Source organism: Poromitra crassiceps (assembly GCF_964638095.1).
Source record: "Poromitra crassiceps genome assembly, chromosome: 3".
Taxonomy (NCBI): domain Eukaryota; kingdom Metazoa; phylum Chordata; class Actinopteri; order Beryciformes; family Melamphaidae; genus Poromitra; species Poromitra crassiceps.
In genome coordinates, this window is record NC_139625.1 from 65,397,326 (window position 1) to 65,425,200 (window position 27,875).

Consider the following 27,875-nt stretch of genomic DNA (forward strand, 5'->3'; position numbering starts at 1 on the left):
TGTTATAGAATGTTCCCACAATGTTAGCTGATAACAAAGGAAGGACATTCTCAAAGGAACATTTTTAAAATGTTTTCAGGATGTTGTGTGTTTTAATATAATGTTCCCACAATGTTCGCTGATAACAAAGGAAGGACATTCTCAAAGGAACATTTTTAAAATGTTTTCAGGATGTTGTGTGTTGTTATAGAATGTTCCCACAATGTTAGCTAATAACAAAGGAAGGCCATTCTCAAAGGAACATTTTAAAATGTTTTCAGGATGTTGTGTGTTGTTATAGAATGTTCCCACAATGTTAGCTGATAACAAAGGAAGGACATTCTCAAAGGAACATTTTTAAAATGTTTTCAGGATGTTGTGTGTTTTAATATAATGTTCCCACAATGTTAGCTGATAACAAAGGAAGGACATTCTCAAAGGAACATTTTTAAAATGTTTCCAGGATGTTAAGTGTTTTATAGAATGTTCTCACAATGTTAGCTGATAACAAAGGAAGGACATTCTCAAAGGAACATTTTTAAAATGTTTCCAGGATGTTGTGTGTTTTAATATAATGTTCCCACAATGTTCGCTGATAACAAAGGAAGGACATTCTCAAAGGAACATTTTAAAATGTTTCCTGGATGTTAAGTGTTTTATAGAATGTTCCCACAATGTTAGCTGATAACAAAGGAAGGACATTCTCAAAGGAACATTTTTAAAATGTTTTCAGGATGTTGTGTGTTTTAATATAATGTTCCCACAATGTTAGCTGATAACAAAGGAAGGACATTCTCAAAGGAACATTTTTAAAATGTTTCCAGGATGTTAAGTGTTTTATAGAATGTTCTCACAATGTTAGCTGATAACAAAGGAAGGACATTCTCAAAGCAACATTTTCAAAATGTTGCCAGGATGTTGTGTTTTTTATAGAATGTTCCCACAGCGTTGGCTGATAACAAAGGAAGGACATTCTCAAAATAACATTTTCAAAATGTTTCCTGGATGTTATTTTTTTTTATAGAATGTTCCCACAATGTTAGCTGATAACAAAGGAAGGACATTCTCAAAGGAACGTTTTTAAAATGTTTTCAGGATGTTGTGTGTTTTAATATAATGTTCCCACAATGTTAGCTGATAACAAAGGAAGGACATTCTCAAAGGAACATTTTTAAAATGTTTTCAGGATGTTGTGTGTTTTAATATAATGTTCCCACAATGTTCGCTGATAACAAAGGAAGGACATTCTCAAAGGAACATTTTAAAATGTTTCCTGGATGTTAAGTGTTGTTATAGAATGTTCTCACAATGTTAGCTGATAACAAAGGAAGGACATTCTCAAAGGAACATTTTTAAAATGTTTCCAGGATGTTATGTTTTTTATAGAATGTTCCCACAGCGTTGGCTGATAACAAAGGAAGGACATTCTCAAAATAACATTTTCAAAATGTTTCCTGGATGTTATGTTTTTTTATAGAATGTTCCCACAATGTTAGCTGATAACAAAGGAAGGACATTCTCAAAGGAACATTTTTAAAATATTTTCAGGATGTTGTGTGTTTTTATAGAATGTTCCCACAACGTTGGCTAATAACAAAGGAAGGACATTCTCAAAGGAACATTTTTAAAATGTTTTCAGGATGTTGTGTGTTTTATAGAATGTTCCCACAATGTTAGCTGATAACAAAGGAAGGACATTCTCAAAGGAACATTTTCAAAATGTTTCCAGGATGTTATTGAAGCCTCGGATTACAGAACATTTTTTCTAAAATGTTTCCACAATGTTAGATGATAACAAAGCAAGGACATTCTCAAATGAACATTTTAAAAATCTTCTCATGATGTTATGTGTTTTTATAGAATGTTCCCACAATACTAGCTGATAACAAAGGAAGGACATTCTCAAAGGAACATTTTCAAAATGTTTTCAGGATGTTATGTGTTTTTTTTATAATGCTCCCACAACATTAGCTGATAACAAAGGAAGGACATTCTCAAAGGAACATTTTTAAAATGTTTCCAGGATGTTAAGTGTTTTTATAGGATGTTCCTATAATGTTAGCTGATAACAAAGGAAGGACATTCTCAAAGGAACATTTATCAAATGTTTCCAGGATGTTATTGAAGCCTCGGATTACAGAACATTTTTTCTAAAATGTTTCCACAATGTTAGCTGATAACAAAGGAAGGACATTCTCAAAATAACATTTTCAAAATGTTTCCTGGATGTTATGTTTTTTTATAGAATGTTCCCACAATGTTAGCTGATAACAAAGGAAGGACATTCTCAAAGGAACATTTTTAAAATATTTTCAGGATGTTGTGTGTTTTTATAGAATGTTCCCACAACGTTGGCTAATAACAAAGGAAGGACATTCTCAAAGGAACATTTTTAAAATGTTTTCAGGATGTTGTGTGTTTTATAGAATGTTCCCACAATGTTAGCTGATAACAAAGGAAGGACATTCTCAAAGGAACATTTTCAAAATGTTTCCAGGATGTTATTGAAGCCTCGGATTACAGAACATTTTTTCTAAAATGTTTCCACAATGTTAGATGATAACAAAGCAAGGACATTCTCAAATGAACATTTTAAAAATCTTCTCATGATGTTATGTGTTTTTATAGAATGTTCCCACAATACTAGCTGATAACAAAGGAAGGACATTCTCAAAGGAACATTTTCAAAATGTTTTCAGGATGTTATGTGTTTTTTTTATAATGCTCCCACAACATTAGCTGATAACAAAGGAAGGACATTCTCAAAGGAACATTTTTAAAATGTTTCCAGGATGTTAAGTGTTTTTATAGGATGTTCCTATAATGTTAGCTGATAACAAAGGAAGGACATTCTCAAAGCAACATTTTTAAAATGTTTCCAGGATGTAGGTGTTTTTATAGAATGTTCCCACAATGTTAGCTGATAACAAAGGAAGGACATTCTCAAATAGTGGGGGGCCTTGGGGATATTTTGGTTCAGATTCTTCCAAAAGCACCAAATTTGGCACAGATGTTGTCCATATACTTAATCAAATTTTGCCGGGCACCAAGATAGGTGCCCCACGGGGCCGCCATATTGGCAAAATCCAATATGGCCACCACCCCAAAAAACGAAAAGGGTTACAATCATAAATTATACCACTTTTTAGGGGTTTTCTGGGTCGTAGAATCTGATTCTGATGTTATTTAAATTATTTGAGGTCAAGTCTAACCCTCAGAGTTAGCATAAAGGTCATTTTGGGGTAAAATCCAGTGTTTCTGGTGCGTCAACGCAGATTCTACCTCCAAAAAAGTATTTCTCATTATAAGCTGTAGCCTACATGTATATGTCACATTAGTTTGACATCTCATCATTGGATGTTTACCCCTTAAGGTCACTAAAGAAATCAGTGAGGATTAGATTCAGGAACAACTTATATTGAAACAAAATGATATCTGCAGTGTGCATTTATTCATCAAAATACAAGGATTGTTAATATTTTAAGGACCGAGAAGCAGAATGCTAGAGGCAGGTGTAACAATGAAAAGCCCCGTGGGGCACAAAACTAAACATTCCAACATGTTCTTAATGAACAACAGGCAGGTAGGCGGTCTAGCAAGTAGTCTGACAAGCAGACAGGATGGCTGACAAGCAGGCAGGCAAGCAGGCACAGTAATCCAAGAAGCTGAGGGCAGAAAGAAATGTAGGTCAGCAGAGTCAACAGATCCAGGGGTTGTCGGAAATTAGGTGTATAAAATAAATAAATAACAATGTGAGAGTTAGGCTACAGAAAGCGGCTTTACCATCCTGAGGGTGGAGCAGGGCAGGCAGGGTCAGGAGAGGTGCAGGGCAGGGCCATGCTGAAGGTGGAGCAGGGTCAGGAGAGGTGCAGGGCAGATCTTTACCATGCTGAGGGTGGAGCAGGGCAGGCAGGGTCAGGAGAGGTGCAGAGCAGAGCCGTAGGGCAGATGGAGGCTGTAGTTACTGGTGATTGTCGCTGTTGTTAAGGCACCCGCCTTCACATTTGCAGAGGACTGTGCATCTGACACTGGTACGGTTGCATTTGCACCTTCCCGTGCATGCCTTGAGGCAGCCGCAGTGCACGAGAAGGGCACATGCTGCTGATGCATCACTGAGAGTGGTCCATAGTGGTTGCCATGTACCGGTGCCATCTTTGTGCCAGCCCCACTCACTGAAGTCAGGAATTTCCTGCTGGACTCGGGTGGCCTGACTCCAGTAGAAACTCGCCTGTAAGAGCGCTCGCTTGATGTGCTGGAACAGTGCGGCTTGGGTAGGTGGGAGGCTTTCTAACGACCTGCTTCCAGTGGTGAAGAGGTGATGTCTGGCCTCATTGACACCAGCTGCACCACACCCCTTGCTGTACATCAGTATGACAAAGCGTTTGATGGTCTGCATATGGACAGACTCGAGACTGAAGAGGTCAGGGTTATGAGTGAGAGCCACTAATGTGTCGGTGAGGCCCGGTGTGCTAGTCCAGGCTGCCCAAGCTGTCTTCTTGCCACATCCAAGAAACTGTGAAGTCTTGTCACACCCTGTTAAGCTGTGGAAGAGGGGTAGTGCCAAGGACTTTGACGGACCAAGATCAGAGTAGATGGTATGGACCGGTATGTCACGATACCTTTTACGACTGTCAAAACGACGACATCGCTGTCTACTGTGCGAACATAGGCTGTTGTATGACCCTGCTCTGCCGCATGTGCCAGATGCAGGAGGATCCTGGTGTCTGCCTTGTAATGGTTACACATCTGGGGCCGGTTGCACCAACTGGTCTTACGACTGGTCTTAAGCTAAGTTGGCCGTAACTTTACGACCTAACAGCTACGCCGGTTGCACCAACAGGGCAAAAGCCTTCTTCTCACTAAGACCGGGCGTAAATATTACGCTTAGTCCAGAGCAGGCGTAAGGTGCAGTCATGGGTGCAGTATAGACGGTTTTCACCTGTGTGTTGCGCAATAGCTACAACCCCTGGCTGTATTCAGACCCCAAGCATATCTTGTGCGTTTGATGTGATGCTCATTGAGCGCAGACTGTGCGCGACCGGATGTCAGGACCTCAGCCTTGGACAGGACGGTGACCCAGAGTCGAGCAGCAGCTTCCCAATCATTAGATGCATCTTGTCTTCAATGTGCAGCGCGCCCATCATTGCAACCAGCTTGTCTTCTCCCAAAGTGTGGGGATATTGCCATTGGAGCAGTTTGATGATAGCATACAGCGGCTGATCTGCACGGAGGACGCTAATCTGGCCTGGGTTGAGGAACTCAGTGCCCTGCATTGTCAGTTCCATGACTGTTTACCAAAGATACATGCTGTTACTGTTTGTCACGTTTTGTCCCCTCCCCTGTCTCTAATAGACACGTTTGAAAATCTAACGTTATAGGGCAAAACATTATTTCCGAAAATAATAATAATGAATAAGTATAAAGAAGTTGGATTTAACCCCAAAACGACCTATGCTAGTGACCTTGAGGAGTAAACGTCAAATAATGAGATGTCAAACTAATGTGACATATACATGTACAGTACAGCTTATAATGAGAAATACTATTTTGGAGGTAGAATTTGCGATGACGCACCAGAAACACTGGATTTGACCCCAAAGTGACATCTATGCTAACTTTGAGGGGTAAACTTGACCTCAATTCATTAAAATAACATCAGAAGCTGATTCTACAACCCAGAAAACCCCTAAGAAGTGGTATAATTTATGATTCTAACCCTTTTCGTTTTTTGGGGTGGTGGCCATATTGGATTTTGCAAATATGGCGGCCCCGTGGGGCGCCTAGCAAAATTTTATTAAGTATGGTATGGACAACATCTGTGCCAAATTTGGTGCTTTTGGAAGAATCTGAACCAAACGGCCCTTATAATGCCCTAAGGCCCCCGACTAAAAGGAACATTTATCAAATGTTTCCAGGATGTTATTGAAGCCCCTCGGATTACAGAACATTTTTTCTAAAACATTTGTGTAAAATGTATGACGTTTGGCTGATTGTTGACAACCAAGTAATAAGTAAAGTCATTGTATTACTTTTTAAATGAATAATCAATAATAAGTAACTAATTATACTTCCCAAACACTAATTCTCAGAATGTTTGGAACTGGCTCACATTAAAATAACATGTCTGTCTGTCCGTTCGTCTGTCTGCCTGTCTGTCTATCCGTGTGAGAAGGTAGCAAGGTGACATTGACATTTAGGATCTTAAAATGTACTTTTTCTCTCTCTCAGCACTGATCTCTATTTGTCTGAAATTTCAGCTCTTCAAATAAGATCAGTAAGATCCAAATTAGCCTGCCCTGCACAAACACAATCATGTGTCTCAGACTCTCAGTGATCAAATTCAAGTATCAGCTCCATGTAGCCTACTAACTGCTAAAACTCAGAAGGTGGCGGTATTGCACAAAATGCTGTTTGCCAACCGCCATTAAACAGAAGAAGAAGAAGAAGGTACTACCCGGGTCCATACTGTCGAATGTTCAATGAATAGCAACGTGAGACATATACTGTGAACTGATCATGTGTTTATTAGCGTAGCAACATGTCTTGAACTGTCCGTCACTCTCGCAAGTAGCAACAACCTTGCCATAACATCCCGCCCCCAGACTCATACCATTGGCTGTTCTACACGGGCTTCCTGTTAGTCACAGCACATAGAAATAGAATACACCACATCTCCCCTTTTTAGGAAACAAAGAGTGAGCTCTTTTGTCAAACTTAGATGAGTATTCTCTTCTGTAGAAATAAATGTATCTATTTAAATCCTGTAAACATAAACGGTTATTTAAAGTTATCCTTATTCAAAGTGTTCAAAATCACCCCACATAACATTTACATAACATTTCTTTTTTTTCTGTTTTTCACATTTCACTTTTCTTTTCTTTTTCCACACATTAATATTTCTCTTTTTTTTTTCCCTCAGTCCCCAAGTTCCTTTTACCCCCAGTTCACAGATCAAGCCTACTAGGTTTAACTATAGCTCTCCCAGACCGAGTTCTGAGAGAAGGAGTCTCTGCAGGTGCGGCATGGGGTACCACAGTAGGTGACATAGGAGCCTGTTCAGGAGTTGGCTCTGGCTCTGAACACTGTGGTGGAGAACCTCTGTCCTGTGTAGATGTGTGTAGAGGTATCAGGTGCATGCGGTTGCGTCTCACCACCCCCTGAGGTAGATCCACTAAGTAAGACCTCGGAGTGGAGTGTTTCTGAATCACTGTCCCGGACTCTTTAGCATCGGTGACCCATACCCGTTCTCCTGGTGGCAAGTCACTGAGAGTTTTGGCACGGTGACGCCTGTTGTAGTTTGCAGCATCTGATCTTCCCTTCTCCTTCTCCCTCTGAGCAAATGCACTGCTGTCTGGCAATGCAGGATCCAGCTGAGAGGGAATGGTTGGCACCGTGGTGCGAAGACGTCGGCCCATCAGGAGTTGAGCCGGGCTGTAACCACTCTGGAGAGGTGTGGCTCTATAGGCGAGTAGAGCCAGATAAGGATCTGCGGCCTTCTTTAGAAGATTTTTAACAGTCTGGACTGCCCGTTCCGCTTCGCCGTTACTTTGCGGAAACCTTGGGCTGCTGGTGACATGCCTGAATCCATATGAAACCGCAAAGGAAGCAAAGGCTTGTCCAGAAAACTGTGGCCCGTTATCTGACATCAGGACCTCTGGGATGCCATGTCGGGCAAAGATCGATTTTAGGTGCACAATGATGTCGGTGGACCTTGTGTGCGATAATTGAGCAATCTCAACATACCTGGAGAAGTAGTCAATGACGAGCAGGTATGTTTCGCTTCCCAGGACAAACAGATCTGTCCCTAACTTCTGCCATGGTCTCTCAGGGCATTCTGATATCATGAGCGGCTCTTTGTGATTATGTCGCTCTTGTATGCATGTCCTGCAGTTGAGTACCATCTCATTTATTTGCTGGCTGAGTCCCGGCCACCACACAGACTGTTGAGCCCGTGCTTTACACTTCACTACACCTTGGTGTCCTTCGTGCAGTTTGGCTAGCACGTCGTTGCGCATTGCTGATGGTATTACAAGCCGTGTGCCTTTCAGCAGTAATCCATGCTGCACTGTGAGTGTAGCTCGCTCTGGCCAGTAACTTTTCAGCATTGGTTCCTGTTTTACGTGTGCTGGCCATCCTTCAGTGCACAGCGTCATTACACGTGAGCAGACACTGTCGGCTTTCAGCTGCTCTTTCAGGTTTTCTGCGTATGAGGAACTGACTGGTAGACTCTCCATGACACAGTCCACGTATATGTTGGTGCTCTCCATCAGCTCCTTTTCTCCTGCAGACATGCGTGTTTTCACAGGTGCACGCGACAGCGTGTCCGCTGTCCAAAGTGACTTTCCTGGAACATGCACGATGTTGTACGAGTAGCGCATTAGCCTCATTCTGAAGCGCTGGATTCTTGGCGGCAGCAGATCCAGTGCTTGGGCTCCAAGTAGACTGAGAAGGGGTTTATGGTCGGTCTCCAGGCAGAAATGCTTCCCTATGAGGAAATCCCGGAACCTTTCACAGGCCCATGTGAGGCCCAGAGCCTCCTTCTCTACCTGCGCGTATCGTTGCTCGACTGGAGTGAGCGAACGCGATGCATAAGCCACAGGCTTCCATGCTTCCTCCCATCTCTGGAGAAGAACGCCTCCCAATCCATACGAGGATGCATCAGCTGACACTTTGGTGTCTCTATTTGGGTCATACATAGCCAGCACAGGAGCAGAACACAGTGCTGTCTTCAACGCTTCGAACGCCATTGCCTGGTCCACGTCCCAGACCCAACTGTTTTTCTTTGAGAGGAGGTCTCGGAGCGGCTTATCAGTTTCCGCCAGCTGGGGGATGAACTTTCCCAGCTGATTGACCATGCCGAGAAAACTCCTCAACTCACCAACATTTGTGGGCTCCTCCAACTCTGTGATGGCCACTGTCTTTCTCGGGTCAGGCCGGATGCCCTCAGCTGTAACGATATGACCCAAGAAAAACATCTCACTCTTGGAGAGCTCGCATTTGTCCACATTCAGGGTGATGCCTGCTTTTACTAGTCTTTGAAGCACAGCATGGAGTCGAGCGTCATGCTCCCCCTGGTCTCGCCCCCACACCAACAGATCGTCAATGTGGCAGACCACACCTTCCACCCCCTCTATGACCTCTGCCATCATGCACTGGAAATGTTCGGGTGCTGAGGCGATTCCAAACGGAAGACGGTTGAAGTGGAATCGGCCAAAGGGTGTGATGAATGTGGTGTACTTGGCTGATTCCTCCGTAAGTGGAACCTGCCAGAACCCCATGTTAGCATCCAGTTTGCTGAATATTTTTGCTCCAGCAAGTGTCCCGAGACTCTGCTCTACTGACGGCAGAATGTACTTCTCGCGGCACACATACTCATTCAAGCCGGTCAAGTCCACACACAAACGCACTTTATCACTGTCCTTCTTGGGCACTACCACCATGCCGGCACACCACTCAGTCGGTTCCTCCACACGACTGATGACGCCCAGCTTTTCCATGCGTTGGAGCTCTTCTCTGACTTTTCCCACCAACGGTAGTGGAATTCTCCTGGGTGTTTTCAAGGAAAACGGCACAGCCTCCTCTTTAAGCTTAATGTTGTACGGCCTTTGTACCGCACCGAGCCCACTGCACAGCTTGGGGTAGCTCGACTTGAGCGTGTCCATGTCCATGCTGTCGACACGGATGAGTAAGCCAAGGGCTATGATGGCTGGCAGCCCAAGCAAGGGTGTACTCAGATTTTTGACCACATAGACCTTCTCCGTGGTCTGTTTGTCTCCGCTCCTCAGCTGCAGTCTGGTGAACCCTGACACGTCCAGTGTAATCCGTCCTGGACCTAGTAAGGGTCTCTCTGCTCTCTGGAGAACAGGCTGCTGTGCATTGGAAAATATGCTGTTAAACATAGTCTGCGACACAGCAGTAACATCCGCTCCGGTGTCCAGTTTGAAAGTGATGCTATTTCCCATTATGCTTATTTCAGCAGTCCATGTCTTGTCCTCAGATGTCACAGAGCCAAGAAAGAAGCTCTTTTCCTCCTCTTCCTCGATACCATGCACAGCCTTGCCTGCACGGCACACACGCTGATAGTGACCTTTCTTTCCGCAGGAATGACACTTGGCATCGTTTGCAGGGCACTCGTGTTTAGGGTGAGGTGAACCCCCACATTTGTAGCACTGGGAGCTTGTGTGATTTTTGCTCTGACTGCTGTGTGGCTTTGCTCCATAGCTTTTAGCTTTGATGTAGTTAGGCTTTTCTTTATGCTGTCTGCCTTTAAACACTCTGTCTACAGAGCTAACATCCATCTGCTTCACACCACTGGCATCAGTCCTCAGTGTGCTTTGCTGCTTTTTGATCTCCTCCGATTGTCTTGCCATATTGATGGCTTTTTCCAGGTCTAGATTTTTCTCCATCTGCATGCGTTCTGAGAGCCGTGTGTCAGCCAGCCCTACCACAATCCTGTCTCTGATTAGCTCATCATGCAACGTCCCATAATTGCAGTGCTCTGCTAATCCATACAGGGAAGTAATGAATGCATCCACAGTCTCGTTTACTTCTTGTTTGCGCATATTAAAGCGTGCACGTTCGTACACAATGTTCTTTTTCACAATAAAGAAAGACTGAAAACCATCCCGTACCGTGATGTATTTGCGCTGGTCTGCATCATTGAGTTTCAAGCCTCTCAAAACGTCATCAGCTTCGTCTCCCATACAGTAGATCAAAGTATTCACCTGGTTCTCTTCGGAGCTCGCAGTTAAGTTGCTAGCTTGACGGAATCGCTCAAATCTCCGTATCCATTTTGTCCACTCGTGAGGCTTGGCAAAATCAAATGGCTCTGGCGGTTGGATGCTAAAGGTAGCACCGGGTGGGTTAGCCATGATGCTAGCTCCTGCCCCTCGCTGCCCGCTTCCTTCTTCTCCGTCGCTCATAAAGCCGATTTATTTTCCTTTTTTTTTTTTCAAGGTAGACCTCGTTTGATCGCTTTAGTTCCACAGCATTACTTCTGACACCATGTCGAATGTTCAATGAATAGCAACGTGAGACATATACTGTGAACTGATCATGTGTTTATTAGCGTAGCAACATGTCTTGAACTGTCCGTCACTCTCGCAAGTAGCAACAACCTTGCCATAACATCCCGCCCCCAGACTCATACCATTGGCTGTTCTACACGGGCTTCCTGTTAGTCACAGCACATAGAAATAGAATACACCACACATACTATCAACAGGAAAGACAGATCCTCAACAACAGATTGGAGAGCAATAGTATCAAGCTGGATTTAAAAGCAATATTGCAGTTGAATTCAGGGAATGTGGGATATAGGGATATATTTTCATTTCTAGAAGAAACTGGGCTAAGTAAAAGAATATAGTCAGGATAGTGTAGTGTTTTAGGAAACCATTCTGATCCACACTCCATTTCAGAAGGTGGCGGTAATGCACCATAAGTTGTTTGCCAACCGCCATAATACACTAGAAGAAGAAGAAGAAGAAGGTACTACCCGGAAGTGACCAGGCCAGCACAGCACAACAAGTTTCGTTTGAAATTCGAGCGGGCGTTTCACCGGAGGGTAGCCTGCCGCCCGGGATACGGTAATATTGACAAAACTAGTTGCTTATAATGTATTTGAAACTGTATGTCTTGTATAAGCAGACGGTACCGAAGTATTTTGGTGTACCCCGAAACGCAACATTATGTGTGTTTTTCTATCAGCTAGCATACGTTAGCTAACGCTAAAGCAGATTAGCTTGCATTAGCGCTTATTCTCTAGAGACTGCTTTACACAACGTTACCAGCGTTATTTAACGCTAGGTTAGTCCGTGAGACTGATGTAACGTTAATGTTACGGTAAGTAGTTAAATCGTTTTAGACTTATTTGTGAATTGCATTTACTCAAAGGGTGAACAGTATACAAAACAATGCTAGCTGACGTTAGTGCGGGAGTCAGTCTGCTTAGCTAGCTGCCAGAGACAATCAACTACCAATGGGTTGCAACTACTGTATAACGTTAGCTGCTAACTCAATGCTAAGTTACAACTCTCTCCTGTTCACAATTTAGGCAGTGATGTCAGGAGGATTTTGTCTGTCTTGAAGGGGTGATCATGAAAGGCTACGACAGAAGGTAAGAGAAATAAGGTTACTGTTGTCACTGGGTTCTTTCTCACACACCCTAAAATAGTAAATGGCATGTTAACCTGTCTATTTTGTCATGGTTTATCACAGAACAGAGATTATTTTCTCTCTCTCTCTCTCTCTCTCTCTCTCTCTCTCTCTATATATATATATATATATATATATATATATTGCAGGGGATTCATCCCCAGGGGAGCAGAGTGATAACTGCAAACTCCACACAGAAACTCCTTTTTGATTAACCCACCTGGGCAGTAGGCAGTGAGGACATGGGGACAGTACAAAGACTGCTTCTAAACGGTTGTTTCACGCAAGCAGTATCATTTTAACAGTGCCGGCTAAATTACTGGCTTCACTAGGCGGACTATCATATCTTCGGATCTGCAATCGGAGGTCGGATACGAGTAGGAGAGCTTTTTTAACAGCGTTTTCCACCTATTGAGGATTTGAACGCTGTGTGACGATGACCGCTGTACGAGAATATTATCGGAGTACAGTAGCAGCGTCACGTTATGGGGCTAGGGGACAGTCAGCTTCTTAGTGTATGTAAAATTCTGACACACTGGAATAGTGATAATATTACAAGTGAAATAATAGACTGTAAACTCTCAATTTCGTGGACCCTCTCTTAATGCAAGTGTGTGTGTAGAGAGAGCTATCTCACTCTCTTTCTCCCTGCAGAATCATATTAGCTTCCCCGTGGCCTGGCAGCAAATGCTTTATGGACCGGGGCCCGGTGGGTGGGAACCACTGGTGTAGAGGTAAAAGCACTTGCCTACCACCGCGGAGTCCCAGGTTCAACTCCTGCCAGAGGTACCTCTGGCTTGGTCAGACATTCCTAAAGATTGCCCGTGTCTGCGGGTGGGAAGCCGGTAGGGTATGAGTCCTGGTCGCTGCACTAGCGCCTCATCTGGTTGGCCGGGCCACCTGTTTCGGGGAATGGGCACTGGGGGGAATGGCATGATCCTCCCATGCGCTACGTCCTGCTGGTGAAACCCCTCTGGCTGGCGCAATGACCGTTATAACAGGGAATTGGCCAGGTACATTTGGGGAGAAAATGTGAGAAAAATCCAGAAAAAGAGATTCTCCAGAAGATGCTGACAAAAAAAAGTACACTCATGAGTACTACAGATAGAAAATGAAGTTTTCTGACTGCAATCTTATCTGACTTGGTTGTCCAGCTTAAGGCAGTGTGTCCAGAGGCTGCTCTGTGTGGGCTGCGGCATGCTACCCCCACATTATCTCCTCGGAAAAACTAGTGCTCGACACATCAACTCCATCTGAGACTTCTCGTCCGCAATGGCAGAAATGGTGCCAGGTATGACCAGGATAACTTTATTTTATTCTAATTGATAATTATCCTTGCTTTTCATATATATATATTTTAGAATAAAAACATTGTTTAAGGAAAACAGCAGGGGCCTGGTGCTTGCCTGTGCTTCAGCTTGGCATATACAGCATTGTAGCGATCCTCGGTCTGGAGGTATAAAGCAAGCACATTGGTCCTTGGCCAACAGGATTGTCACTTTGTTCTGATGGTTAACGTTGCTGGGCTTGTAACTAGTGAGAGAGATCGAGGGTTCAAAACCAGCCTCGCCTGTGCTGTTATAGTATATATCATTCTTGGCGACGTGTTCCTGTTTGTGATTACAAGTTAGTCATTTGATGATGGCAAGCATTAAGGCCAGCCCAGGACATGCTCCAGTGAGGCACTGCGAGGTGGAGCTCATTTTTTGACAATTTGACATTTTAATTGTTTAATTTCCATAAATTAGAAACTTCCCCTTATATATAACTTTTTGAATCACTGACATAGCTCTCTCAGATCAAAAGTTATGAATATTTGAATCTGTTATGTCTAAAAGTAAAACGTGCGGGGAAATGGGTTTCATATTTTCTAGAGTGGCATTCCTCCAAAACCATAACAAATACTTTCCCTTGTGTTTTATGAAAATAATTATTCACCATGATGTACTATGGAGATGAAAGTTACTAAATCACTCAAAATCTCAAAATACCTGCTAAACTTGTTTTCAACCTTCTTTGGCTGTGGTGGCCTCCCACAGCTTGAGAAAAGTAATAGGAAAATTGATCGTCTGGCTTCATTGAGTCCCCCCCACCCCCCCCCAAAAAAAAAAAAAAAAACATGATAGCAGTTGTAACTTTGAAATTACAGCACAATTGTCCATATATCTTGGTATATCAGTATACAGTATATCCAATTAAAAGCCACTTATGAGTACAGATAGAAAATGAAGTTTTCTGACTGCAATCTGACTTTGTTGTCCAGGTTAAGTGTGTTCAGAGGCTGCCCTGTGCACGCTGCATCGTCACTACCCCCTCATCACTCCATCGCCATCGACAACAGATACAGCTGCCCAGAGGTATGACAGTACAACTGTATTTTATTTAAAAAAAGCTGAGGGACCTGGTGCTTGCATGTGGTTGGAATACAGTATATATAATATCTTCCCGTTTGTGATTCCCAGAGCGGTCATGTCACCTGTCAAGGGCCTGTACCAGCCACCCACCCTCTGCTGGGATACCAGCCATCCACCCGCTGCTCAGCGCTGCCCTGTGTAGAGCATCCTGCCCACTCTCAGCAGACTTCCCCCAAGCAGGGCTTAAATAGGAAGAGACTAAGGTAGAGTCCTGCTCTGGATGTCTGTTTTTCTTTGCACAGATCCCCATGTCTTATCTTAATCATGGAATATTTCAAATGTGATACAGTTGCCATACTCTTCAGGTGCTTCTAAAAGCTGTTGGGAGTAATTGTTGGTGTGGGTGTGTGTTTCTAGATGTGCCCTCTGTGTGTTTGCTCCAACCTCATCTTCACTGAACATCAGATCATCCTCAGTCTGACTGACCTCACTCAGCCTCAACCCAAAGCACACGCCACTAACGGACTCGTCAACATCAGTAGGTGAGTTATCCCTTTTTATATATATTTTTTTCTCATTTCCCCCAATTGTACTTGGCCAATTTCCCTCTGCTGCCCCGCTTGCTGCTCCACCCCCTCTGTCGATCTGGGGAGAGCCGTAGACTGGCACTATGCTTCCTCCGACACATGCACATTTCCCAGCCGCTTTTCACCTGATAGCGGGGAGCTTCAGTGGCTGGATGTAGCACGTGGGAGGATCACACTATTCCCACCAGTCCCCTTCCGCCCCGAACAGGCGCCCTGACCGACTAGAGGAGGCGGTCGTACAGCGACCTCATGCCCTTAATCTGGCTTCCCGCCCGCAGACACAGCCAATCGTGTCTGTATAGACGCGATTGCGTCATCGCAATATGAACATGCGCAATAAACACATTGCAAAGACTGCCTGAAACGCAATGAATAACAAAAGTGGTTTTATTTACATGCGTCATGCATTCACACTCAGCATCTGATCATTTTGTCTTGTGTTGTAAATCCAGCGCACACCGTCCCCTTGCAACAGTGCACTCCGCCCCTCTGCCAAAGCCCAAACACCAGCACACCAGTGTGTAGTTTCAGCTAGAATTGAATTTCTTTATTCAGTGGGCATAGGCTATGTTTGGGGTCTATGTTACCATTATTAAAGCAGAAAGACATAGGAACTGTATAGCTAATATGCATACCGTAAAATACCAATTATTAGCCCGGGCGTTAATTGACAAAATACGTAGCCAGACCCCGCGTCAATATGGGACCTGCGGCAGTTTGGGACCTGCTTTAATTATTTTTGTACAAAAATATTGCTCAGCAAAGATTGTGAATAGTATGAAATTGTTTATTTAAACCATTTCTTTTATTCAGTTGGCTACAGCCCCCCACACGATTGCTTGTCTATGGGGAGAGCCGCGCCTCCCTCTCAGCGCAGCAGAGCATTGCATGCCAGTTCTGGCCTGTACATGAAATCAAATAAAATTTGAGCTGAACTGTGACCTACCGGTATTTACCACTAAACTTTCTCCGCTGAAGGTGAGAGAACATGATCATCATGTGAGCAGATTATTTGTTGCATGCGCTGCCTCCTCCGCTGGCAGGGGAAACATTATAGCCTATCATACTCACATTTCTCAATCAGAGATGTCAGATTTGTAGGCCTACAAAATCTTCAGAAAATGCCTACACAATTTTCATAACTGTCAGGTGTTGCTGGAAAACGAATTTTTAAAAAGTTCATCACTCACGGAGCCTACCCTCTTCAGTAGCGCACATGTGAAAGTGCCGTGAAATACCAATTAGAAGCTGACTTCTATGCCCGCTGGCAGGGAAACATACCATAGGCACATTTCTCAAAATAATTATTACACCAGAGATGTCGGTTTTAGTGTATAAAAATCTTCAGGAAATGCCTACACAATTTTCAGAATCATCAGATGTTGATGGAAAACGAATTTTGATCAGCAAGTTTCGTGCATGTGTTTTTTTTTCCTCGTTGTTCCTCGTTTCCTCGTTGTTCGTCTTCTTCATCCGATTTTTCTTCTTCGTTGTGTTTGGGAGATGCATTCCACAGGATGTCGCAAAGGTAAAAAGAAAACATTGAAAAAACTAACCGGGCGTCAAATTGGGACCTGCTTTTATGTACAAAATATGTATCCAGACCCCGCTTAAATATGGGACCCGCGGCAATTTGGAAGTCGGCTTCTAATTGGTATTTTACGGTACTTTAATATCTGTTTATTTATCGCAAGTCGTATCGTCATCGCTATATTGAACAATGTTATCGCACATCGCAGATTTTCCTCATATCGTGCAGGCTTACCTGCGACCCTCGTCTTGGTAGGCAGGGAATCTACCGCTACACTACCCGGATGCCCAGTAGGAGGAAATATTAAGCAGGAAGTATATGCTAATTTATTTGTCAGCTCATAGTCATCTAATTCTAGGGCTGGCCCGAATAAAAACATTTGGGCTCCGGATATTCGGTGGTAATCAACAGTGAATATTTGGATACTTGAGATGCAACACGCATCTTGGTCTACTTTCGTTTCACGTTTCTCCCCCAGACCATGCTGCCACTGGGGGAGAAACGCGTACACACAGTGGTTATCCTATAGAAAATAACTGAAAGATTATCTAAATATATTAGGCTATAAGCTGTGTTGTGTTCTGTGTGCTGTGAACATGACTCTGGAAGGACTTAACTGCAGACACACGATCCATCAGAAAGGATAGCTTTCTGTTGTTTTGGAATGTCAATGCCATTTAAAAATAAAATAAAAAATGCCTCTAATTTGCGGTGACAAATCTGTCCGTCCAGAAAAAAGATGTGGCCTGTGTGTTTCAGTAGCAGACTACTGTCTCTGCACACCCAGCACCGCCGTTAAGAACTAAAGTAAACACTAGGGATGCACCGATCGATCGGCACGTGACCGGAAATGGCCGATTTTCACGTGATCGGGCCCGACTGGTGACCGGCTCCGGTCAGTCCACATAGCCGATTCTCTGCGCCGGTCGGCTTTCCCCTTTTTTTGTTTGGTCAAATACCTGCAGCTGCACGATGCATGCATTCACGTGACGTGCCCGCACCACAAGCAGCCAAAAGGAAACATGCCAGCATGTCATCCTCATTGTGGAAATTGTACAGTTTGTCACACATGCAAGTTGAAAATAAGCCGCGGAGGAGCAGGGTACATTGCCGAGTCCCGCTCGGCTGGAGTCCACTCCGGTCTGAGTGGCTCGCTTCACCTCACCGGCCCCTCTCTCTCCCCAGCCACAGTGCAACACAGCCGGCTTGGCGAAGTGAAGGTAGGCTACTATCCAGCCCTGTGTTACATTCCCTGACCAGCTGCAGTCCACGTCACCGCTGCCTGCTGCAGATCAGCTGCTGCTGCTATCTGTCAGTCAGTCACGTTGTAACGTGGATACAGGAGAGGAGGACTATTTGTTTCGTATTGCGAATAGAACGACAAACATAATAATAAAACACATCAGACCAGTGTGCAAGCTTTACTGTGCGTGATGATTTTTTTTCCGGATGGCGGATTAAAAGAAACTGACTCAGTGTGTAAACTCAACTCAAACTCATTTCCTCATCTACAGCCAAATCCACAACTGTAGAGTGGGCATGGCTTCGAAGGTCTCTGGGCTCCAGACCTATAAGCTATAAACTCCTTGTCCAGGGATAACATTTTGATGTTTATTTATTTTTATTCTATTCGTTTATTTGGCAGGGACATATACAAAAAAAACATTAAACCCCATAGGGGAAGAGATGCTTTGTAACAGATTTAGCCATAGGCTACTTTCCATCTGGAGCCCCTCATGCAAATGATAAGAAATGTGACATGAATCTTAATTTTCTATTAACACATTGAGTGCCAGCGACGCCATATGGCGTCAAGAGAAATTTACTGTAGACTGCCAGCGACGCCAAATGGCGTCAATAACTCCAAATTCATATTTTGACGGGGGAATGTCGATCTAAGCCTCTTACATCGCTTCTTGAAGCTGTTGAATGTGTCTAGCCTATTTTACAGAACCCTTAGGTGGCGACAGTGCCCTCCCGATTAGACAGAGGCCAGGAGAAAAGAGAGAAGAAGTCATGAGGAAACGGAAATCGCCATTGATATGCTTGAAGCATAACGTTACTTGGCTGTGCCTGTGAACAGCAGTCATCTGCTGCCACGGTTGAGCCCCATCCGTGTCCGCTGCTATGGTCCATCCATATGATTTAGTTGCCGACAGCGGCGTCTTTCTGAGGGGTTACATTGTTCTCGGCTGGGAGCCGAGGACACGCTGTGAAGGAGCGGGGGATGCAGGCAGCGGACTTTTCAGTGCAGCAGATCAAACAGAGCAAATCGCAGGGGAGACACTCGACTCCTCCCACCACGGAGGAGGGGGAGGAGGGGGGTTGGGCACGCAGGGCACTAACAGCATACAACCATTGACACACACACACCCAGGCAGCAAGCAGCAGGCTCGAACTCAAAGCAGAATTCATTCTGTCGCCTTTCTAACATAAAGATGTGATTATCTCAAAAACTAATTTCAGCATGCTCTTTTCGGTCGAAAACACTCTTTTTCAGAGGGGTGTATTTCCAAAATGGAACGGTTTATAAACACAGTTTTTTTTTTAAATGAAACAGAAGGGTTCAAAGTTTCATTGAGGCCATTTGGTTGTCCATATAAGAGGAACACAAAAAATGATATGGCTATATTAAAATGCATTGCGGCTTATGTGGCACAGTACAGCACCTTTTGCCCAAGGGCCGTGGCACTCAAAGTGTTAAAGCAAAGTAAAAAAATTAAAAAATAACCCGTCAATTATTGTTCTTGGAAAGAAAATCGGAATCGGCCAAAATTGGTATCGGCAAGTCAGACTATTCGGAAATCGGAATCGGCCAAGAAAATGGCAATCGGTGCATCTCTAGTAAACATGTGTAGTGCCGTTGGTTAGGTTTAGGCAACAAAGCCACATTGTTAAATTTCTACCTCTTCTCTTACAGTTCCTTGACCTATGCGTTCACTATAAAAGCTTGTCTTGCATTAATTTGTCTTTTTCTTTTCTCATCCCCTCAGCCTTGTCGGCGGACAGGTCTTCCGCTCCGGTGCAGAAGGACAGCAGCCTATCGGAGCAGATCACAGCCTGCGTTGTCAGCCAGCGATGCTGGACAGTCCGAAGTTGAGGGTCAGCATGAGGAGAACCCAGACCACAGACCACTTTTTTCAAATGACAATGAGTAAAAATTCTTTTTTTCCCCCTTAATGTGACCAGCCTTTATAATGTGAACAGCTTTGTATGTTCTCTAGCTAGTTCCACAGTCTCCACACATCTGTGACAGTTCACACAACTTTAACACTACAAACATATATACATCAAACACAAGTCAATATACAAGTAATGTGATGATGTCGTTTTTGAGATGTTATGGTAAAAATGAATAAATGAATGAAAAATGTTATTCTGTTGAAAGATGTTTGAATATTCATGTATGATTGTATTAATAGTCCAATTACAATAGGGTAAATTGTCAGTCATCCTAGTGACCACAGTGTCAAGGATCACAGTCAGGGATTTTACCAGAAAACATTTATATAATGTTTTCAACATAATTATTCTTGCAGCGGAATGTTGAAAACGTTCCAGTCCAAAACCTTTTTAAGAACATTTGGGCATAGTATTCTAACAATGTTGTACCTTAACATTTTAAGAAGGTTATCACCAAACATCTTTAAGATGTTTTTAGAGAATTTCATTCTACCTAGAACATTCTGGGAACAAAAATAAGTTATTGTTCAAAATGTTTTAAGAACATTAGGGCATAAAGTTCTAGCAATATTGTCACCAAACATTTTAAGAAGGTTATCAACAAACATTATTAGAATGTTTGTAGAGAATGTTATCCTAAAACATTCTGGGAACTGAAAGAAAACTACCAGCTAAGAACGTTTTTAAGAACATTATGGCATAATGTTCTAGCAATGTTGTCACCAAACATTTTAAGAAGGTTATCAACAAACATTTTTTGAATGTTTGTAGAGAATGTTATCCTAGAACATTCTGGGAACTAAAAGAAAACTACCCGCGGAGAACGTTTTTAAGAACATTATGGCATAATGTGCTAGCAATGTTGTCACCAAACATTTTAAGAAGGTTATCAACAAACATTTTTTGAATGTTTTTAGAGAATGTTATCATAGAACATTCTGGGAACTAAAAGAAAACTACCCGCGGAGAACGTTTTTAAGAACATTATGGCATAATGTGCTAGCAATGTTGTCACCAAACATTTTAAGAAGGTTATCAACAAACATTTTTTGAATGTTTTTAGAGAATGTTATCATAGAACATTCTGGGAACTAAAAGAAAACTTGCCGCGAAAAATATTACAAGAACATTTTGCGTAACCTTCTCAGAACGTTCTTAGAACAAAAAATTTCTAGCTGGGCAGTGACAAAACACCGTCAATGTGCTTAATTGTAAATAACGTTATGCAATGCCTGCCGAGTGTGACTGCACCGACCACCGTTGTTGGCTCTCGTCAGTGACTCGGCCAGAAAAGACCGCTATTCGCTTCCTGTGTGAATTGTGAAACGATCGCAGTTACTTTGGTTATGTTCACTTAAAAAATAAATATATTATGCGGAAGCGGAGCGGGGCGCGGGTCTCATGTCTGCGGGGCGGGGTGGGTTGCGGTACTGACTGATCATATGAGCGGGTTCGCGGAGCGGGGTCGGTACTGCACGTCGCGGGGCCGGGCGGAACCGGGTCTTGAAAATCAGACCCGCGCAAGACTCTGACACACACACACACACACACACACACACCTACGTTGAGATGTTAATAAATTCATGTTATTTTTCAAAGTGAAGTTGCATTTCTGCTTTATTTCCAGACAAGGTAAAACAAACTTGGAAGGTGTAAGATACCCTTATCACAGGGCCATTTTGTGTTGAAAAGGCAGGGTAAACAGTTGTAAGCAATTTAGCAAAAAAAAAAAAAAAAAAAAAAAAAAAACCTCTGGAGCTCCAGGGCAGGGCACTCCATACTGCAGTGAGTGCCCAGAAAGGACTCTCCTAAGTGACCAAAAATGGTCAACGAGAGGGTCTAACGCAACTGAGGTAACTTTTTTTTTTAAATTGACACTGCGTCAAAAATAAAAGAGGAACAAACACAATGTTGGTGCCAAACTTTTACATATACCCTTGAGTGTTAATCCCACCCAAAAACTTTGGGTGGGAATTGTATTTTGTGGGAAATTGTGGAAAGCTGAAACAAATAGAAAGCATTTTTTTTAATAATCAAAACAAAGTGGCTTATAAAGGGTTAAAATTCTGAAAATGAATAAACATTTGGGTATGTATGATGTCATCTGAGGGTATAAGGTTTGGCAAACACAAAAAAAAAAAAAAAAAAAGAAAAATGCACCAATTTGGTATTAACATATGAGTGACCAAAAATGGTCACTCATTTATACTAACGCAACTCACGTATAGTATTAATTAACGCAACATAGGGGTTTTAACCTAACTAACTATCCTGTTTGCACAAAGTCGACCGAGATGTTAGGTTAATTTTTTTTTTGGACAAATCCTTTATTGAGTTCTCTGGGAAGAGGGTTTACTCTGAACAGATTTGAGAACTGAATTTCTAACTTTAGGTGTTTATTGTTAATTTGTTTGTTTTTACTCTGAACTCTATTTTTAACATCTAGTTTGGTTTTGGACTTGCCTGTAAAGGACAATTTTCTTTTGTGAGTGGTTTTCATTGTACTTCCAAATACACTGGATTTATATTGAACTTCCCTGTGTTAGCATTGTTACTCTGATTATTGCTTTGATTAATTGTTTGCATTCTGCTTGGTGGTTCAGATTTATGCTGTCTGGGTTCATAGCAGAGTGTAAAAATCTTAAACGTTAAAATTGTCAGGCTAAACTCCGGCTGGCACCCTAAAAACCTACAACCTGACACAGAAAAATGAATATTATTCATGTTTGTTTATTAACTGGCTCCTGGCTGCCTGTCCTTTTGCAAAAGTGGCCCACGGGCAAAGCACGTTGAGTATCCCTCGGCTAAAGGTTGCTGTTATGTGTGACACTTAAGAGTGAGAATGTAATTTTATTTTTATTTTGTTCCCCATTTTCTTTTATTAGACAGATGAAAGTGGAGAACATACTGTACACCCACATTTTATAATACACTTAAGAGTCTAAAGTGACCATTGAGCTACCAGGAAGCACCAGAATGTCACATCTTGGGTATCATGTAAAATTTGACCTTCCCATTTGTATTTACCACTTTTTCGGGTCATTCAAGCGCGGTCTACCCGTAACAACACTACTTCTGACAGCATTTGAAGGAAGCATCTGCTTGTCACTCTTGTGACGGTTGGCGCATTGCAGAACAAGTGCAGAAAAAATATAGTAGGTAAGGTCAATTATTGGACTTTTGGCTAACATGAAAACAATACAAGACAAAGACCAGTGTTCACCAGTGTTTTCAGATAATGACAGAATTTTCATGTCTGGCTCAACTATTCCTTTAACTGGCTTGCCCTGGGTCTTTAAACAATATAAATGGATAAAACAAGCACTCACTATACATTTGGATTCCCTTTGACATAACGCCACAGGCCTCGCACATCTCTCAATTTCACTCAATTCATCATAATTACAGCCTCCATGGAGTCTGACTGTAACATCCACCCCACCCTGAGTACTTGACTAATATGCCCTATCTCTCATTCTTGTCCGCCAGCAAATTGCAGTTCAAAGGAAAATGTCTAAATCAGTCATTACTCTTTCATTCATACAGGCATTTCTGGACAAATTGAATCACGAAAGAGAATGAATTGAAAGGGCATTCATCCAATTTAAATGGGCAAGTGGTCGAGATATGATACAAGCAAGACAGACACTGCATAACCTAAGTTAATGGGTACTGTAAGAACATTCTCACTAAGAAGTAGCAGTATCAAGACTCATGTTGAATAAAGGCCTCAGTAATGAATCCATTTCCATCTGAATCCAGATAGAAATTCATCCTAAATATGCCCATTGTAATCTGAGAGGGGAACGTGTTTTGAAGGCCCAATGCCGCCTCACCTTGGTGGTGTCATCGCGGAGGTCGAACGTCAGCTCCAGGTTGGTGAGGAAGTGGTCTCCGAACTCGGGATACATGTCCAGCACCTCCAGGATCTCGTCCCTCTGGATGGTGTGGAGGTCGCAGTAGCTCAGCGCCCGCACGTCCGCAGCCGACTTCCCCGGCTTGGAGAACTGGTGGATCATCTCGCCGAAGATGTCGTTCTTACCTGAGGGAGAAGAGGGGTGGGGTGGGGGGGATAGGTGAGCAATCAATTCGAAGTAACTGTCTCCTCCCAGATAATTAATCCCATAAGCCTTTCTGCACTTATCTATTCTTGGCATTCTTATCGAGGAATCTATAAAGAAGGAAGAGACATTACAGTACATGACACCAACCTTCTCTGGGGCCAGTTCTATTGAAGCCTAAACTAAACGAATGCACACATTAGGAAAAATGAGTCGGTCGCATATTCTCTGAAGTGTGTTCCTTCATTTGGCAGAGCATTTCTCCATCAAAGGTCATACGGCGTAGATGTTGAGTTTTTTTGTGTGTGCTTCTCCATGCATCTCCCATAGGCTTCAATAAAACGGGTTCCAAAGTGTGGCCCCATAAAATGTTGGTTGGTATGATGTAATGTCTCTTCCTTCTTTATATGTTCCTTGTTCTTATCAAGGAACAAAGGGACTGACTGTTCATTAGATTTCTGGTGAATGTATAATTAGACGGTACAGTATGTGATGACCTATAAAGAGGCGGGCCAGCTGGCATAAAGTGCTCAAATGCAAAACAGGCTAAAGGGCAGCAGAGTCATCTAAAAAAGGATTTACAGGAGGCCAGTAGGTCTGCACGGAAGTCCCTCTGTCCATACATTCCTTCCTCTCTTCAGTCAGAAATGACCTACATGGAATGACCACAGGGTTCACCACGCTCCCTTTAGTCTCAATTCAGAGAAGAGTGAGAGTGTGTGTGTCGGAGGAGGAGGAGGGGGGGGGGGGGGGGGGCGGCAGGGGTACTGTGTCTTTGTGTGGTAAAGTCAGATGACTCTAGCTCTTATTAAATCGTATTAAGTCTCATGTATTATGAAAATCTGCATGTTCTCTAAAGTACCTAATCAGCATGTTGTTGATGTGTGCAGAGGAGAATATTGATCCTTTTCCCTCCGTTATGCAAATTGAGCCGTTGGGTGATAATCCATCTTTTCTATTTCCTACTTATACATTCATGGTTTCGACTGGTAGCATTGCATATGTGATCTAATCGTGGTTTGATGATTATCCGAACAGCGGAAGCAACAGCGTGTGCATAATTTAGCGTGATACACGACCATATGGAAATAGTAGTAAAGGCATGACAGTGTGGAAATGGAGTAATCCGCAGTTATGCAGCCACATGGAGTAAATGTGCTGAGTTGCTATGTAACCTTGTCCTTCAACACACATGCTTCTTCTCATCGTGACCATATTTTTTTCTTCTTCTTTTTTTTGCCAAACCTTATTGGCTGGGTGAAAAACAGACCTGTTAAAAAACAATGCACCTGTCTGTGGCGGCTAGGATGAGAGGGAAAGACAGAAGCATGGAGAAAGAGAGGGAGAGAGACAGAGAGAGAGAGAGGTGGGGAGAGGAAGACAAACAGGAGATGAGGAGATTTACTCTGATTACATTTGGAGGCTGTCAATAATGTTGTGCGGCTCAGTAGCTCCTACCATCAAACACTCCATCACAGCCAGCTGACAATCAGATAGCATAATAAACCATCCTATAAAAGTCTCACTGCCTCCCTCTCGCTCTCCCAGGCTCTCTCTCCCCCCTGTCAGTTACCTTCTCTCCTAAATTCCTCCATCCGCCCCCTCTTTTTCTCTTCTTACATCTCTTTTTCTCTCTCTCCACTCCACCCACCTGCTCGTCTCTCGCTCCCTTCTCTATTTCTGTCGTAATCTCGTAGTCTCTATTTGCAAGCCATCATGCTCTCCTTTCTTCATTAACACATCTCCTCTCTTTCTTACCCTCATCTCCAGCACATGTCCTCCTCCACTCGCTCCTGTCCTCTCCCTCTCATTTGAGGCGGCAGCACAAGCTTTGTTCTTTGAAGTGAGTCATTAGATTAGAACATAACCAATAGAGATCTCAGCTGCCAACCCAGCCATATCGCAACAGAGTGGAGCCATCTTCGCTCAGACGCCCAACCTCCCCCCCCCCCCCCCCCCCCCCCCACGTCTACCCTGGAGGTGAGCTCAGACAAAGATAGCTAGGCTGCGTCATGACAGGACTATTAAGACGCTTTGGTTCCTTAGAAGTGTTTTCGAGCTTCTCGCTAGTTCACTGAGATGAACTACAGAATTCACTAGGCTCCTTAGAAATGTTTGGCTGTCTTGGGGACATGAGTGCTGAGTGGTTGTCGCTAGCTTTCTAATATCAGGAGAGTGTGCATGTTTAAAGTGTAACTAACACCCAAAACACTTTTTTTCAGCTCCAGCCAATATATATGGCTTTTGGGGTGGTGTGTGAAGAATTCTGGTCAAAATTTCCACATTTGAGACTAAACTGTTATCATTGTACCATTTGTATCATTTTCAGCCGCATAAGTGCCCTCTATGGGTTCAACCCTGCTTTTTTTTCCACCTCAAAAATGCCCAAAATGTGGTACAACCTGACATCACGATGAACCAAAGACGATGGGATTTCAAGATAGTAACTCCCCTACTCCCCGATAGTAACTACCCTACTCCCCCTGTACTTTCCTTCTTTGGAAGTCCAGTTCTGTTTTCACCCACCAGGAGGCGCAAAAACACATAGTCTGTCAGTCTGAGGCAGAAGGTAACAGTTTATAGTGTATAGACGTCAATAAACCGTATTTGCTGTTAGTAGCCTATATAAGTGATTAATCTGATGTCAGTTGGATTTGAGAATTGTTGTATTGTATTGTTTGTGGAAGGCTGATCCGTGAGCGGCTGCTTCCGGGACACGGGTCGGGGTCTTAATCGGCCTCGGCTGGGTCTACTGGGCGAGGGTGTATGATGTTGGATAGACCCGAAACACCTTACGACCCCAGTTAACATCACTGATGACGCGTCCCAGCGCATGCTGTAGCATTGTATTTTGAATCGTATGAGTCTGCTCCCCTGGCCAGTGACACTTAGGAATAGTCTAGGTGACAACCAAGTATAGTTTGGTGACAAGCTGGAGAGACAGTTGACGGTCGGAGAGACGGCACCCGGTACGGGATGGGTTTAGCACCCCAGCCTGGCTCTCTCGTGAGGGAGAAATCCACAAACGCTACGGATTAGCCTCCTGAAAAGCTGTGTAAAGATCGGCGCGGCCTCGGGTCCTTCAGGCTAGAGCGAGGTGCTCGCCGCTGGCGAATGACGTGCAGCGCACAGGCCTCCTAGAGGCATCCTCTTTGTCTATGGTGCGGCATAGTAGGATTGCCTTTTGGGAGGGTCTGGTGAGACGAAGGAGGAGCGCGGCCTGGATTAACCCACAGAGCCTTAGCCCTCCATGCACCGAAGGGTCTTTCAATGCTGCGGTGTAGCACTAGCTCTATTGCAGCGGATTGGGCATGATCAACCCTTCCGCGGGCAACGCTGCAGACAGAGTAGGAAGGCTGATCTGTGAGCGGCTGCTTCCGGGACGCGGGTCGGGGTCTTAATCGGCCTCGGCTGGGTCTACTGGGCGAGGGTGTATGATGTTGGATAGACCCGAAACACCTTACGACCCCAGTTAACATCACTGATGACATGTCCCAGCGCATGCTGTAGCATTGTATTTTGAATCGTTGTATTGTCTTGTGTAGAACGTACTGTAGGCTACCACAAAATGGTCTTGTTGTTTACTCTGATGCCATGTCAATGAATACAACGATTCAACCTACAGGCAAATACATCTGTTCAGCAGGGCTGATGGTCTCCCTGTACAATATAGAACGTTGACTATCGGTGACATTCCTGATACCATCCACTTCCATGATCTTTATAAACACATAACTTAGTAGTGAACAAGTCCCCCCACTTGGCTCATTCAGGGCAGGCTTAGTTTTATAACTTGTAGGCTACCTGCTGCTCCTGCACATCACAGCACAGGCTAAATGAAGCGACATAAATATACATTATGTAAAGTAATGGCATAAATGTGTTTTTATTGAAAAAGTACATGTCAAGTAAGCTAAAGTCTTGTTGGAGTGGACATCACAGTACAACCATGTTATGGTTGTCAAACTTCCCACTTCACTATTGACGGTGTTACGATTGTCAAACTTACCACTTCACTATAACA

The 27,875-nt window shown here is 43.5% G+C and overlaps 1 protein-coding gene across 2 annotated transcripts; it reads left to right on the top strand.

The window, feature by feature from the left end:
- The first annotated feature begins 11,504 nt into the window (after window positions 1–11,504).
- On the top strand, window positions 11,505–19,646 carry LOC310774336 (uncharacterized protein). Of its 2 annotated transcripts, XR_014552595.1 has the most exons (7): window positions 11,505–11,567; window positions 12,035–12,097; window positions 13,290–13,426; window positions 14,399–14,492; window positions 14,598–14,752; window positions 14,907–15,031; window positions 19,601–19,646. XR_014552595.1 is itself a non-coding variant. In XM_083634393.1 (6 exons), exons 2-5 carry the CDS (start codon window positions 12,078–12,080, stop codon window positions 14,968–14,970), a joined length of 333 nt encoding a protein of 110 aa, XP_083490519.1. In that variant the 5' UTR covers window positions 11,524–11,567; window positions 12,035–12,077; the 3' UTR covers window positions 14,971–15,031; window positions 19,601–19,646. The 2 variants fall into 2 exon arrangements, 1 of the variants encoding a protein (XP_083490519.1); XM_083634393.1 differs by lacking the exon at window positions 13,290–13,426 and having other exon boundaries at window positions 11,524–11,567.
- Window positions 19,647–27,875: the final 8,229 nt, after the last annotated feature.

Bases quoted from the DNA above. Each gene is read 5' to 3' on its own strand.
- LOC310774336 (XM_083634393.1), top strand. From the start codon at position 12,078: ATGAAAGGCTACGACAGAAG. The intron at 14,493-14,597 runs GTATGACAGTAC...TGTGATTCCCAG, and splicing joins ACAGATACAGCTGCCCAGAG to AGCGGTCATGTCACCTGTCA. The intron at 14,753-14,906 runs GTAGAGTCCTGC...GTGTGTTTCTAG, and splicing joins TTAAATAGGAAGAGACTAAG to ATGTGCCCTCTGTGTGTTTG.